We start from the raw sequence: 15,249 nt of genomic DNA on the forward strand, positions 1-15,249 counted from the left end.
TAAATAAAAGTCAATTACATTTCAAAACAGCATTTTATTTATTTTTTATCGTCGTCAGTGAGTTCAATTTTCTTAGTATCCTTTATAATCTCATCTATTTTGTGCAAATCTTTCAATGATAGCTCGCCGGTGCCTCTCTCCATTGGTTTGGGTTGAGTCGGATCTGGTTTCCAGCCGAGGAAGTTTATGATCTGGAAAGTCGCTGGAACACCCCTGGACGCCCGTTCCGGTACTTCCTGGAATTTGAAATAAAATAGAATTTCTAAAATGTAAAGTTAAAGTCAAATCAACAACTTCTTGATTTAAATAAATTAATAGATCCAGAAACAAATCCAAATTTGTAATTCTCTAAGAAAAGCCCATAAGAAATTTAGACAGAGATTATTTTTACCATCACCATCTCACATTGTCAAAACTGTTCAAAGAGCAACCTAGTTAGAACAATAATATATACGCAAGCGTTTCTATCGTTAACGTTATCTATATATATAAAAGGAAGTTGTGTTAGTTACACCATTTATAACTCAAGAACGGCTAGACCAATTTTTGTGATATTTGATTTTTTGGATTGCTGTTAGTCCGGAATAGGATAATAAGTACTAAAATATAACATTTATCAAAAAAAAAAAGATGCGCGGCACGAAGTTCGCCGGGACGGCTAGTCCGTTATAAACACTAAAATTTTTAGTTCATGAAAATAGGTTTAACTTTCTAATACTTTACATTGATGCGCACTACTGACTGTTATACTCAAAAATGGTTGTAAATTCCAAATTATTTTAGGTGAAAATTTTAGTACAATTGGTCTATAAACCTCAGCATAACACGTCACATTATAAATTCAAACTACACTACGCGTTCAGATGCACTGAGAAACTTCATGATAAAGTCTGCTATACAAATAAAAGGAAGTTAAACAAGTCTCGAACTATACATATTTATTGGAGTAACTATATATATTTATTGAAGTTTTTAATAACCAGTCAGTACTACCTCCCTGGCGTAACGGTGAGGCAATTTAGGAATTTATAATTTCTGAATTTTCTTTCGGGTTTAGCCGTGGCTAGTTACCACCCCACAAACAAAGAAGTGCCGCTAAGCGATTTAGTATTCAGGTGCAATGTCGCGTAGAAACCTATTAGGGGTATAACTACCATACACCCTAACAGGTTAGCCCGCTTCCATCTTAGACTGCATCAAAACTTACCACCAGGTGAGATTGCAGTCAAGGGCTAACTTGTAGTGGAATAAAAAAAATAAACTATCAGAGTATAAATAAGAGTGCTTGGAGGACGATTTTCTACCTAAGCGAACGACTAAAATTTATCTACGACTTGCTAACGAATAAATAATACTCCAGTATTATTTATTCGTTAGCAATGTACAGTGTGAACAATACAGTCGCTTTATAGCTCTCTTTCAATTGTAAATACTACCACTGATGTAGGAGTAACTCTTAAGTTTTATCAATATCAGTTCAGTCATATTAACATCTCATATAAGATCGCCTGGTGCCAGACTTTCACCGCGTAAAAGCTAACTACAATTTATACGGAATCGACAGTGCGCCATCTACTTACAACACTGGGAAACAATACTATAACTAGATGGCGCTTTTCCGATTTAAAATACTCCGGCACTAGAAACTGTTAACTTGCAAAGTTATTTTGGTATACAGCAATGAATACGTGATATATACATACCTTGCCATACATTTCGTCGTAGATGGCAGCTGCAGCGAATAGAGTCGAGCGTTGCAAACGCAGCGGGCGGTTAAACGCCGCGTTCGACTCGCCCAGTGCGCGGAGGTCGCCCATTACGTGCCACATCGAGGGATACCACACTGTCATCGTGTCCACGTCCACGGTCTGAAGTGTGAATCCTGCCCTGAAATGACATACATTATGCAACAAGCGGACAAAGCTCATTGCAATATCTGGGGCCCAAGTCGGCTATTGCAATTCTGTGTCAGTGGAAGGACAACACTGGTAAGAATAAAATAAAATACAAAAATTTACACTGATAATATCAGAGATAATAGAGTACAGCTACATGAAATGAATTTCAATAGTCAACTTGGTAAAAGTATAGATATCCGGTACTTGCGTACGAGGGTAGATTAAGCCCCCCCCCACCTTTCCCTTTTGTCGGAAAAGTATAGTTTTCGAGTAATGATTTTTTTTATAAATCATAACCTCACTTCTTTTACATAGGAATATTGACCTATATATTAAATATCCTATGTTAAATATACCTTTTTAGTGTCAGAATCTAGGGGACGTCTCGCTCCGCTCTGCTTCGCTCGGCTCTCAATGGTCTTTTATGTTCTAACCTAACCTAGCTTCTTAAATAGATTTTGACCTATGTATTAAATATCCTATGTTAAATATACCTTTTTAGTGTCAGATTCTAGGGGACGCCTCGCTCCGCTCCGCTTCGCTCGGCTCTCAATGGTCTTTTATGTTCTAACCTAACCTAACCTAGCTTCTTAAAATAGATTTTGACCTATGTATTAAATATCCTATGTTAAATATTGGCCGTCGACAACGTTCCGTTACACACTTTTTTGTTGTAACTATTCATAAACTGTACCAAATACATATCTAGCTGCATTTCGTTATACGCAATTTTTAGTATCGTAATTAATTCAAAATGCATTTCCGAAATCCAAAAACAGTGTATATGGACCAAGTTTAACCCAGACAAAGCTCCTAAGCAAAAAACATATGTAAAATCAAGTACCGGATATCTATACCCAACCCGTCAACTTCAGAGTACGGTTGGCAACCCTACTGATATGAGATTCAGGCGTGAGTACATTTTGAGCCAATTTATTTATTTATTTTTACAAACAAAGTAACTTTGATAAAACAAGCAACAATGAACTAACTAGAACAAACGTGGTTGTTGTTTAATAATTATAGGGTACATTTAGAAGCGTGCGTGTGCGTGCGTGCGTGCGTGCGTGTGTTTGTGTGTGTGCGTGTGTGTGTGTGTGTGGCATTTTAGCGGCCGAACGGATGAACCGATTGTGTTCTGTTTTTTGTTTTTGGAAGTTAAATAACCGGTACTGTGAATAAGTATGTTGTGAATAAGTTTAATGAGAGGGTTTGACTATTATACAATAGACTATGACGCATTTCAAATCCAAGATGTGGAGGTGGAGTTATCTAGAATTAAGTCAGAGTGATTATGAATCCTTACGCATTAAGCAATCCCCCTATATCCCGTATCCTGGTGAATGGTGAAATGTGAGGATGCACTCCACCCAATCGTTCGCTCTCAGCCAACTGCAGAGCTTGACGGAGCTCCATGAGGGTGTCACCACCGAACACGCAGGCAACGAATACCTGCGTGAAATAGTTTTACTTTCATCGAACTCCCTGCAGGGCTAGAAAAGGCAGGAGATAAAAATTATATCCCCCGTTTATATCCCCTGACATTATATAATTAACGTGTCCAGCTCGGCTAGCATATCTAGCTAGAATTTAACTTCTTTCACAGCTTTATCAACTCTCAGAGCACTGACTCACAAGTGGAAATAATATCCAAATAATATATGTGTAATAATAAACGGGGGTAGCCTTCTCCTATTCTATATTCCCGTACTTTAGCAGGACACGTTAATTATATCCCTTGTCAGGGGATAAAATTTGGGGATATAATTTTTGTCTCCTGCCTTTTCTAGTGAAGCAGCTCAAACAATACACCTCGTTGGCAGCGACCCGGCTGCCGACCCGCCATATATTGGGGGGTCAAAACTCTACTCTGCTCTACTTTATCTTAATCTGCCAGCAATGTGTAAATGGCACTCAAGGCCTAGGATATCATAGGTACAACGTGCAAATGAAAACCGAAATAATACGTCAAAGGCTTTGGGAGGTACATTATGTTCTTTCCCTGAGGCTTATTTGTGAAACCGAAACCCCCATCGTTTTTGAGTAAACTACTGCCATAGTTTTTTCCGAAAGAAATCAAATACAGCCTTAACATTACATGCGAAATTAAAATCAAGTGACTCCTGTCCCTTTATTAGGTACGCGTCGCGTAGTTTAGGTACTATGCGCGTGTCGGTCTTTTATCTTCAATGCTTCTTTTGATTTAATATTTTTGCAGGGTTATGAAATATACTTATGTATCCTTAAATAACATTATATGGTAATTCGATTATCAACCAATTTATTAAAAAAAATTGGTTGTCTGTAAAGTCGGCTTACTGACAATAATTGAACGTGACAACGTCGTAAGAAAATACTGATGGAATGGTTGCATTTTTCAAAAGAAAATTTTAATTTTATTTGTTTGATAGATATTATCGTTGCTATAAACAATTGACACCACATTCATTTGCACTGCACTTCATCCTTGCCGAAAACATGTAAATGTATTATTTTGTATAGAAGCTGTCCACGCGGACGCATCGCTCACTCAAGTAGGAGAGAGACAGATGTCTAACGCGGAGGCCGACTATGCCTCTTTGTCGCTCGTTCCGCGCTCTCGCTTGCACTTCAAGCATGGAATTTAACGCCGCATACGTCATGTTTTTTCGTGCGTGCAGCCGGCTCCATCGAATTATAAGACGTTGTCTCGTCAAAAAAAAAACTCCCTAGCTTGTTTAGTAAACTGTACCGAACAATGAGTACGGGATAGTTAACTGATGCTAAAAACTCACCCCATCCGGTTTCAAGCATTGAATAACTTTGTCAAAGCATCCTGGTAAATCATTGACCCAATGCAGCGCCAATGAGGAAACAAGCAAATCCACACTATTATCAGGAAACTGAAAATAATAAAAAGTAAAAAAAAAAAATCAGTATTAATTAATCAATTTCAGAAATATTAAACCATCTAATTGTATTTTACGGAAAATTATTAGATAATGCTTTTGATATTGATGATTAAAAATAAACTATTATCTGTATTGAATGAAATCGCTATGAAGTGATAAAGCAGCAAAATTGTTATGTTGTTCTGTTATACTTTTCTTTTTTTTGTACTTTTTGTGGTGTGCATTAAAAGTATATTCATTCATTCATTCATTCACTCATATAAATGCAAGAAAGTCCAGAAACTAGGAGGACTTCTATAATCTGATACATAAAGTTACATAAAAACTTTTATATTATAACCAACCACTTTGCTTAGCACACTTACTGTAACACAATGTTAAGTATCTTATAGCTTTCCTCAAAAATTGTGCTACCAAATGCATTCAATCATACAGACACAAAAACTCTTTTGCTTTATTATTAGTAAATAGATTATTGCAGAAATTTGCCAAATGTGATGTTTATGGTTAGTGCTATTATTGTATAGGTTTTATTTATTGTGCTATGTTATAAAATAGATTTATATACTTATACTTTCCTTAATAAATATACAGGGTTAAATAAAAATACTAGGAAGCTCTAGGCCTGTAGTAGTTTTCATCATGGAGATGTCTCTTAAAGTAAAGTTCAAAGTTTTTATTAAACGTAAGCTTATAGAAAAGTCCTATTATAGTTTAAAGAAAAAATATTGAGTGTGAATTATTGCTCTAACCAGGTCGCTTTCTAATAATTTTAAATGACAATGTGATATGGTGATAACAAAAAAAAAACACCAGGCTAAGTTTGTTGTGGGCTTCTTTTTAGACCAGGATGCGTTTGCAACCATCGTAGTCTTAATATTAAGTTTCTGGTACTTAATATGGTTATCGCCATCATCTCACATTTTAATTCTCATGTAATGTACACATTGAAAGTGCCATCTATGGGCCTACTTGAATAAAGATATTTTGACTTGAAGTGGAGAGCTTTCTGGATTATATTATTTATCCTTGTATATTAATCAAAATGATTTTTTTAAGTGTTGATGTTTCTTACAACAAACTCTTTAGCTCTATAATATAAGCATGGATGAAATGTTTACAACTACTTACTTACTTCAAAATTCTCTTCATCCACTACAACCTTATCAAACTTTACACTGTCACCCACTATTGCTTTATCTAAGTGTGTCTGTGACGAATCACATAATGTGACCTTCTCCACACTGTCAGGTAGAAAATGACGGGACACATACCCTCTTCCTGCGCCTGGAACAAACAAGATACTAAACAAAATCATAGAAGTCAATAATTCTAAATATTGGAAAACTGTAAAATGATGTTGACAAAGAGTAATCTGCCGAGTTTCTTGCTGGCTTCTTTTGGTAGAATCTGCCTCTCGAATAGGTGGTAGTCATGAAAAAGTCAGATTTGATGGTTCAATAAATAAATATTATAAATGTAACATACATTCATGTTGTTTTTCTTTCATATATATAGAGCAATTCACCATAGTGTATTACACCAACAAAAGTGGCAGAATACGGTTGCTAAACACGAAAGCCACTTTATAAGGGTGATCGACGTGGATCGATGAACACCCTCGAGTATAATTTCACTTACCGAGTTCTACAGCATTGTTGAAAGTTCTTTTTATATCGAAAATGCGATCGGCGGTCCGCCATCCCACCTCCTCCTTTATGTACTCAGATAAGTGATAATCCTCACTTTGTGCAGCCCGTTCCCTCTGCAATATTTTCGCTTTCCTATCAAATATGTTCATTGTACGATACACTGAACTAGCAGTCTTTTTTTTTGTAGCTTTTGTGCTCTGATTTCGGAGTGGTACTCGATGTAATTTTTTTGAATAACCTAGCATTCTTGTAACGAGATATTGTGGTAATGTACTAGAGAAATGTGTTCGCATCATTTTGTGTATAAAAAGGCGCTACAACGATTGAAATAAGCACAGAACAATATTACTCAAAGGAGGAAATGAGTGGTATTGTCTGAATAAAGATCACAACAGCTGAGAAGAGAACTGACAAATGACAACTGACTGAATGACAGATGTCACAATGTTTTTGATAATCTTGCAATATGTATATACTATGGAGGGTAGCTCCATAGTATATACCATCTACGTTCCCAATACATTAAGGCGTAGTCCACCACGCTGGCCACCAGTGCGGATTGGTGAACTCCACACACCTTTGAGAACATTATTTAGAACTCTCACAGAAGTATTTGTATAATGCGATATTAAATAAGAAATATTTTGGTATAGTTTCTTGATCTAGCGAATACTAATGTATTATTATAATATATCGACTGGTAGCCCTGGACAACTGTCACGGTCAAGTTTCACAACTGTCCGCTGTCAACTGTCACTAGAAGAAAAATAAACCATAATATTTTGCTTTTTAATAACCTTAAGTTTAACTTTCTAAGTAAATAGGTAATCAAAAACTACAATTTCAATTAAAAAAGACCATCAATTTCTACATTATTCACAAAAATTGCTCTATAAAGGTATGTTTCGTTGAATAATTTGAATAGTTTTGAGGTTAACTAGATTTATAAAAATAAACATTACATACATCTTTATTCATTGCTGTTACTAAGTATTTCCACATATATGTACATTCTAGATGTGGCCGATATTAATGCAGTTACTACGGTCGAACGCAGCCTATGTTACCCTACCAGTAGCTGCGGTTGTTGGGATAATAGGCTATAATTTAGAAAGTCTTTTATCCGATAGATATACTCCATATAACAGTAAGTACCGACCATAATCATCTTTACTGCGATGTGCTTGTTCTACTCTTTACCTTTTTCTATAGAAGATATACTTTTTTTTTTTACCTTTTTCTATAGAAGATATACTTGTGCTTGAAGCATTTAATTTCTGATGTGATGCATAGAAGTCTAGGTTTCTGTGTTTGCCTATAAAATTTATTATCACTCATTATTTAAAGGTACTTGAGTTATCTTTGACAAGCCAATAGTTAGCTCTGATAGTAGAAAAAAAACTAGTTGTAAGTTTAAAGTCAACAACATTAATAAGATAGTGACAGCCGAATGGCGCAGTTTGCATCGACTCTGCTTTCTGAGTCCAAAGCTGTGGGTTCAATTCCCACAACTGGAAAATGTTTGTGTGATGAGCATGAATGTTTTTCAGTGTCTGGGTGTTTATATGTATATTATAAGTATTTATATATATTATTCATAAAAATATTCACCAGACGTTTTTTTCTGAGTACCCATAACACAAGCTACGCTTACTTTGGGGCTAGATGGCGATTATCGTAGTATATAAATTAAATTAAATTAAAATTATAGTGCTTGATCATAATTTACATATATATTTAATCTGTATGTTTCAAATGTGTATTTAAAATGTACTTCAAATATAAAGGAGAGTGAATTTCATGAGTGGGTATTTAAATTGGTATACAATTAAAGATAAGGAAAAGAGCAAGTAATAAAAGGGTTGATTGCAGAACTAAGTAAATTGATTTTTAATAATTCTAATACCTGCTTTCCTTGAAAAGCATATTATATTGCTACAGTAAGCTTCATAAACATTTGATTATAATGTAAAAAAAAAACTTTTTCAATATGACCATAATTTGTTATACAGTGGCTTATTAATTCTATCCTTTTACCATTATGAAGTGAAGATGGTAATAGTTTTGTATGAAATATAATTATTTAAATTTTTCAGAACCTGTACAAGATCAAAGATTCGAGAGAATACAAGATGAACTCCTAAAAGATCCAACTAATGTAGAAAAACTTAAATATAAAGAAAATGTTTTAGGAAAAAATGTATCTCCATCATTACAGAAAAACAAGACTTGTTAATTAATTTGTTATAAATATATGAAATTCTACATGCAATTTAATTTATTTCCTGTAAGAATATTTAAATTTTGGTAACATCATCTTTTCAAGTAACTTTCGCCTAGTTATACATTATATATAATGTACTACTGTTCTGTTAGTTGTTTCTAGAACAAAATGTGTTTTTTTTAGGGTTTAGATACTGAACCAGTTTATTATTGTTGCTAGTTTTTAATTCTATATAACTTAATATAATAGCAAAATAAGATATTATGTAACAGTTATCTGCTATTTTATTGTAAATAAATGGAGTAATATCCCACTTTTTATTTAAATCATTTATGTAATTTAAGTGAGTTTCTGTGAGCCGTTAGAAACAAGCTGCAGACCATCGATTTTGAACTCTCTAAAAAAAGTCTATGTCCAGCTGTGGACACAAATCGATTGAGGTGATGATGATGAAGTAATTATTATTTTTTCTATAAAACTATGATTCCTGTTTAACAATTTATAAAGCAAAAAAACAAAATTATTAATTCGCAATGGCTATGAATTTTTGAAAAGATTTTTTTATGTGTCTGCAAATAAGAACCTAACCAATGAAGAAATAAGATATTTGTTTAAAATCTTAAATCTTCATCGACCGGTCAAAATCGTATTTATATAGCTAATTGTAAAAATGGAACTAAAACTACTTAAAAATAATAATTATGTATATTTTGCAATTATAAACGACTTACGATTCCTTACTTAAAATAATACATTTTTACCACGGGTAATAAATGCGTCGACAAAGTTAAAAAGTTATAGCCTATAATATAGGCATGAGGACATTATATATAATGTACTACTGTTCTGTTAGTTGTTTCTAGAACAAAATGTGTTTTTTTAGGGTTTAGATACTGAACCAGTTTATTATTGTTGCTAGTTTTTAATTCTATATAACTTAATATAATAGCAAAATAAGATATTATGTAACAGTTATCTGCTATAATATATTATATTATAACAGTTGTCAAAAAATAACTAAAATAATATAATAGTTATTAATATTTTGCAACGTATTCTATATTAATAAACAAATTTCCATGAAATAATACATTTTTACCACTGGCAATAAACCTGTTGTCAAAGTTAAAAAGTTACAGCCGCGCTGTCATTAGCTGTGGGCAAAAAAAAAACCAACGCGTTCGCTTCTCTTTTGGAATTTATGTTACTGTAACAAGGCTCGCTTTTGTGTTTCACTCGGAAAAACTTTAAGATTTTGGATACAATCATGTCAACAATGCGTTAATTGAGATAATAATAGCAGTAATTGCGTGATCAATGTTATTTTACGGGAAGAATAAGCCTTATTACGGATCAATATCCCGCCCTCTGAAATGTCCCCGTAGCGTCACTACTCACTGCAAATGGATACAAAGTCTGGCGTCGGAATTACTGACCACTGGATAAAAAGTATGATGGAGCCGGCCGGCAGCGACAAACAAGTACAGATCGACAATAGATCATCAGTAAAACGCGAAAAAATGGCAGACGCTTATAACGGGCAAGATAACAACATAAGTTACGAGATGAAACAGCCGAACGAGGGAAGGTACCGATGCAACGTGTGCGATCTCGCCTTCGAAGGTATGGAGTTTTTGATGTTGCACAAAAAGTTCCACGGGAACGATAAAGACGCGCCGACGATGGAGCCCGAACCTCCAGTGGCAAAAGAGGGCCCGAAGAAGCGTAGGAAGTTCAAATGCGACCAGTGCGACGTGAAAGTCAACTCGCAGTACCACCTCGACATTCACCGCAGCAAGCATGAGGGTAATGCTTCCAAAAAGTTCATTTGCCAAGTATGCGACCGTAGTTTCGTCGCCGCACAGTTCCTAAAAAGCCATATGCAGTCTCACTCTTCCACAAGCACAATAAACTGTGAGATTTGTAATAAAAATTTCACAGGCCAGGCATACTTGAAACTTCACATGCAGCTACACAACGATATAAAGAAATTCAAGTGTTCAAAATGTGATGAGATGTTTCCGACCAAGAATTGTTTGAAGATTCACATGAAAAAACACACTAAGGTCAAGAATTTTAAATGTGACTGTTGCCATAAGTTGTTTGTTTCGAAAATAACTATGGAGAAGCATCGTCAGACTCATGAAGGGCAGCCAATGGATTGTCACGTAAAATGTACTCAATGTGATAGGACAATGCATTCTTCGTTGGTTCGAACTCATATTGCTAGAGCACATCCATCGACAATGGATGACGACGTTAAGAGACCACACAAATGTATGACGTGTGGTAAAAGTTTTATTGTTAAAATCAATCTCAATTTACACATCAGGGTGTGTCATCCCGACCTAGCGGAGCCTGAGGATGAGGATGAGGATGTCATGACGGACAATTCTTAGTAATAGGCTTAGCTATACATATATCATGTAATATTATTAATAAATAATTATACTTTTTTATGCTAACATTATTGCTGTGTATTTATTTTAACTCTAAAACTTGCAACTCCTAGGGCCTTGCTATTAAATGTGGTACTACTAAATGTAATTTGTTAATTACTACGGTGGTATTTCGAAGACATGGCAAACTTGAGCTGATTAAGTAGCAGTAAGTACCTAGGTACTCTGCAGCAATCTGAAACCTTGAGCATAGCAGCTATTGAGTATTTAGGCTCATTAAAATGGACTTAACTTGTCTTTATATATATTGTAAGCTCTTTTATTTTGCGTTCACAACAGGGTTCCATCAAAGATTTAATAGATTTTGTTTTAACTGCTTGTTTATTGACTTGACTTGATGGTAGGTAAGTTCAAATTTCATTATACCTACTAATTTTTGTAACCTGATACGTCGGAAAATTATTGTTGAGCTTCAGGATTAAATTGAAAATAATACAATTTTTATGGGTCAAAATTATAACATTTATAAATAAGGATATTTTATTGGACATTTTATTTTATTAACAGTACATAGATACGCTAAACTTCTACGGATATCTCTGCAGTCTCATTCTCATTTTTTTCCTTGATTTCCACTTTGTTATCCTCAATACCTTGCTGTAACACAAAATACATAAATTAATAATTGAAAAAAAAGAAATATAAAAAAAAATCGAAGCTTTCCTTCGGTATCATGTTATAAAGAACCTAACAAGGATATCCGTAGATACTCTTACAAATAATATGTGGCTATCACTAATTTATGTCTGTTTCTAGTAGGTTGATTGTTTCTTCATCTTTTCTTTTATAAAAACTAATGTCTAACCTATTTCTTTTAGTCAGTGTGGTGGACTGCGGCCTATGCCCTTCTTATTCTGGGAGAGGGCTGATAATCGGTTGATAATGGTGATGAATATAATAATAAATATTCTTTGTTAAGCTCTTTTTCGTGATATTCCTAAATATAGATTGTATACCAGCAGTTCTGGCCCATAAAAAGATCCCGTACGAGATAACATTATGTACCCTGGCCTAGGTTTTACCAATTTCAGGTAGGAAAGCCGACCGACGCCTGAATATAAAAAAATGCTACCATCTTTTTCATATCCTCGTCTTTTTTCTTCTGCAGCTCCACACTAACTCCTCTTATGAGCATAATCTCTTCAACCAGTTTAGGTGCCAGCGGTGGGAACACCTTGATTGGATCCAGGGTTTTTGAGTCAACAGTCTTCTGGAATTCTTCATATCGGTTCATCAAGTCATCATAGCGCTCTCTGCTTATTGGTATGTATTTGTTGTAAGACATTTTTGGATCCTTCAAAATAAGATTACATATTAATTATTAATCTATGGTAATCATAAAGTTGATGAGGTTTTTATTAATTTTTGGTTTGATGTTCGAACGCGAACGGTTTATTTTTTAAATCCGGCGCGTAGTTCAAACGATTACCTATTCTTGAACTACTCGTCTGATTCGAACATCTGTTATACCTATTTTATATATTTATATTTACGACGAAGGCTATACAAATATTTTTCAGGCCTAAGTGGGTTGAATAGGTTGGTAGGTGAGAGTTTTTATGACCGCTTCCTCTAGTCGCTCCTTCATTGCTGAAAATCGTGGTCTTGGTGTAATTGCTTCCACCGGTTTCTATTTGAGGCCAGGCTAGCAATAAGTAGTGTGAAATTTGCACATGGAGTCCCTCAGCTGGTCTGCCCAACGTGTTGGTAAACGGCCTCTCAGTTTCTTGCTTTCTTGCCATCTTAACTAAATCTTTAATAGCTCTAAGCGGGTTAATTAGGGGGTGAGAGTTTATATGAAAGTTCATATGGTTGAAAACTAATATTTAGGTTGACAAGTAGTATCTGAATTTCATAGCTCAATTCTTGTTTCAAGGCGGTTGGTCGAGAAATATAATGCAGGAAAGGGGAAATATTTTATGGAATTATAAAACTCGACAAAAACGGGAGAGGAGAGCTTTTCAAATGGGAGATAAAAGCTTTCGCCTGATGACTATTATTATAAATATGAAAAGCAAGTAGTTATGAATGAGGTCTAGGTTGTGAACTGGGTTACGCTTGCCTAGAAAAGGCCTATGCACTTTTGCTTTGAACGTACACTTATTATTACAGAAGCGGGATACAATCGCGTGCCGGAAAGGCGAAACGGAACTAAGTCAGAAATAAAAAAGAATGTTGCGAGCCAGTAGATACCTCAAATATTACTTATTTTGAATTTTTATGTATTTATATTTCATCTTGGAGTATCACTTTCACGGAATTGCTGGATATCGAAGGGACGTTTCTTATTCCACTACAAGTTAGCCTTTGACTGCAATTCAAAGACCTGGTGATATGGGCTGATGCAGTCTAGCATCGCTGCAGGATATCCACGCTAGACTGGTACTGGGTTACGGCTGTCATATAAAACCTCTACCTACCCCTATTTAGGGCATAACCTAAAAAAGGTAGGTAGGGAGGATAGGGGCAATAAGAGGGCAGATGAATCAGATGATATGGAATGGAAAAAATCGCTTATAAGTACGAGTTATGAAAAGCCTACTCTTACTGGATATTTTATATCATCTGCCCGCTATCATAAGTCGTCAACAGCACCAAAACGGCACTCTAAAACCACTTCTTTGCCGGTAGATTGGGCTATTGGCTAACAGTAAAAAAATCAAAACAGTATCTCAGCGACTCCCTTTGGCCTATAGGTATCCAACCATACCTTAAAACAAGCCCCAAAATGATACGTAGCTACCGCGTATGTTACAGAAAACAACCTGACCTTCTTACGAAAATCTTCGTCTTAGATGATAATGATGGGTGAAATCACTTCAGTTCAGAAAATATTGTTAAAACTCTGGATATTTGTTAATAAACTATGTGTACCTTCGCCGGTCCGGTTAGTAATAAAAATGCAGTTGAACAATTTACCGATTATTCCAATTTTTCATGGTCTTTCAAAAATGAGGTGGTCAACATTCGGCAAATTTTTTAATCAATTACATTACAGAGGTGGTTTATGCGGTCATCAAATCAGTTGAATATAGATAAGATAAAGTACCCATAATTTGCGAGAGTACGTAAATAAGTTACAATTAAATAAGACTTTTCTTTCCGACACAAAAATATTATTTATTGAAATTATAAATTTTTAAAAGAATTAAGACTTCTTTGTTAGTGTTTAAAGAATTAAGACTCTACTGTTACTCTAAACAACTATCATACAACATTGTTATCCTCGATAGGTGTGAATTTTCGTAAAAAGCTTTCATAGCTCTAGAAGAATCTCAATATCAAAATGTTGAGCTTATATGCTTAGTAAAATAATTTACGATGGATGGACGAGAGATATTTCTGTCACTACACACAGTTAATCTGAGATTGATTTCGTTAATAATAAAAAATAACAATAAAAAAAAATGAGTTATAAAACAAAACCAAAGGTTGCCAATCCATGGGGTCAAAAAGTAACAACTAAACAAAGCGTTGTTTATTAATCGATCAATTTAAATATGTAAGCTACCTAACTATTTGGAATTTAATAATTTATTTAACAAATAATTTCCCGTGACTTTGTCGGCGCAGAATTTCTGTTTTCACGTTTCCCACAGTAGGTGTAAAAATGATCCCTCCTTGCAAACATAAGTTGTATCGTTAAAGGTTTCGTAAAAATTGGTTTAGTATTTGTGGCTAAAAAGAAGCATGGATTACTTTACAAAGTCTTAACCTACCTGTGAGGTTCTCGACCGATATCTTAGCATCCCCTGATTAAAATTTGCAAAAAAAATTTAAATGTACTGGAATCGTCCACTTACAGTTTGATTAACCCCCGAAGCAAAAACGACAGGGTATTATAAGTTTCACGTGTGTGTGTGTGAGTGTATGTGTGTGTGTGTGCGTGTGTGTCTGCCTGTGCTATCGTATTTCCGGAACCGATTTTGATTTTGTTTTTGTTTGTTTGAAAGGTGAATAAGTCTTGAGTGTTCGGGACAAGATTTTTTTTTACAAGTCAATATTTTATTATTTTCAGTATAGATAGCTAAAAATTCTCATGTTTTAGCTACTGTACTGTTCCGTAGTTTTTGCGTGGAACTGTAACAAACATCCACACAGCCTCATATTACTAATTTTACTCAG

The 15,249-nt window shown here is 34.7% G+C and overlaps 4 protein-coding genes across 5 annotated transcripts; 2 read left to right on the forward strand and 2 right to left on the reverse strand.

Annotated features, from left to right (window-relative positions):
- Positions 1 to 14: 14 nt before the first annotated feature.
- Positions 15 to 6,737, reverse strand: LOC120628058 (arginine-hydroxylase NDUFAF5, mitochondrial). The gene is made up of 6 exons (XM_039896252.1): positions 6,431 to 6,737; positions 5,925 to 6,076; positions 4,673 to 4,780; positions 3,205 to 3,350; positions 1,704 to 1,887; positions 15 to 236 (listed from the first exon to the last, which is right to left on the reverse strand). The coding sequence occupies exons 1-6, from the start codon at positions 6,735 to 6,737 to the stop codon at positions 39 to 41; spliced, it is 1,095 nt and encodes a 364-aa protein (XP_039752186.1). The 3' UTR covers positions 15 to 38.
- A 441-nt stretch (positions 6,738 to 7,178) lies between these two features.
- Positions 7,179 to 8,929, forward strand: LOC120628214 (small integral membrane protein 12). Its single transcript, XM_039896473.1, has 3 exons — positions 7,179 to 7,339; positions 7,459 to 7,588; positions 8,538 to 8,929. The coding sequence occupies exons 2-3, from the start codon at positions 7,459 to 7,461 to the stop codon at positions 8,675 to 8,677; spliced, it is 270 nt and encodes an 89-aa protein (XP_039752407.1). The 5' UTR covers positions 7,179 to 7,339; the 3' UTR covers positions 8,678 to 8,929.
- Positions 8,930 to 9,806: 877 nt separating this feature from the next.
- Positions 9,807 to 11,135, forward strand: LOC120628376 (zinc finger protein 525-like). Its single transcript, XM_039896713.1, has one exon. The coding sequence runs from the start codon at positions 10,069 to 10,071 to the stop codon at positions 11,062 to 11,064; it is 996 nt and encodes a 331-aa protein (XP_039752647.1). The 5' UTR covers positions 9,807 to 10,068; the 3' UTR covers positions 11,065 to 11,135.
- A 459-nt stretch (positions 11,136 to 11,594) lies between these two features.
- On the reverse strand, positions 11,595 to 14,018 carry LOC120628189. Of its 2 annotated transcripts, none has more exons than XM_039896436.1 (3): positions 13,895 to 14,018; positions 12,197 to 12,418; positions 11,595 to 11,721 (listed from the first exon to the last, which is right to left on the reverse strand). In XM_039896436.1, the coding sequence occupies exons 2-3, from the start codon at positions 12,407 to 12,409 to the stop codon at positions 11,644 to 11,646; spliced, it is 291 nt and encodes a 96-aa protein (XP_039752370.1). In that variant the 5' UTR covers positions 12,410 to 12,418; positions 13,895 to 14,018; the 3' UTR covers positions 11,595 to 11,643. The 2 variants fall into 2 exon arrangements, with proteins under 2 accessions (XP_039752370.1, XP_039752371.1); XM_039896437.1 differs by having other exon boundaries at positions 13,835 to 14,018.
- Positions 14,019 to 15,249: the final 1,231 nt, after the last annotated feature.

This window comes from Pararge aegeria, chromosome 12, assembly GCF_905163445.1.
Source record: "Pararge aegeria chromosome 12, ilParAegt1.1, whole genome shotgun sequence".
NCBI classification, from domain to species: Eukaryota; Metazoa; Arthropoda; class Insecta; order Lepidoptera; family Nymphalidae; genus Pararge; species Pararge aegeria.

Excerpts from the sequence above, each read along its gene's own strand:
- LOC120628189 (XM_039896436.1), bottom strand. The coding sequence starts at position 12,409 with ATGTCTTACAACAAATACATACCAATAAGCAGAGAGCGCTATGATGAC. Across the intron at positions 11,722-12,196 it reads ACGAGGATATGAAAAAGATG|CAAGGTATTGAGGATAACAA; the intron begins GTAGCATTTTTT and ends TTTGTGTTACAG.
- LOC120628058 (XM_039896252.1), bottom strand. The coding sequence starts at position 6,737 with ATGATGCGAACACATTTCTCTAGTACATTACCACAATATCTCGTTACA. Across the intron at positions 6,077-6,430 it reads CAACAATGCTGTAGAACTCG|GCGCAGGAAGAGGGTATGTG; the intron begins GTAAGTGAAATT and ends TGTTTGTTCCAG. Across the intron at positions 237-1,703 it reads ACGACGAAATGTATGGCAAG|GAAGTACCGGAACGGGCGTC; the intron begins GTATGTATATAT and ends TTCAAATTCCAG.
- LOC120628376 (XM_039896713.1), top strand. The coding sequence starts at position 10,069 with ATGGATACAAAGTCTGGCGTCGGAATTACTGACCACTGGATAAAAAGT.
- LOC120628214 (XM_039896473.1), top strand. The coding sequence starts at position 7,459 with ATGTGGCCGATATTAATGCAGTTACTACGGTCGAACGCAGCCTATGTT. Across the intron at positions 7,589-8,537 it reads TAGATATACTCCATATAACA|AACCTGTACAAGATCAAAGA; the intron begins GTAAGTACCGAC and ends TAAATTTTTCAG.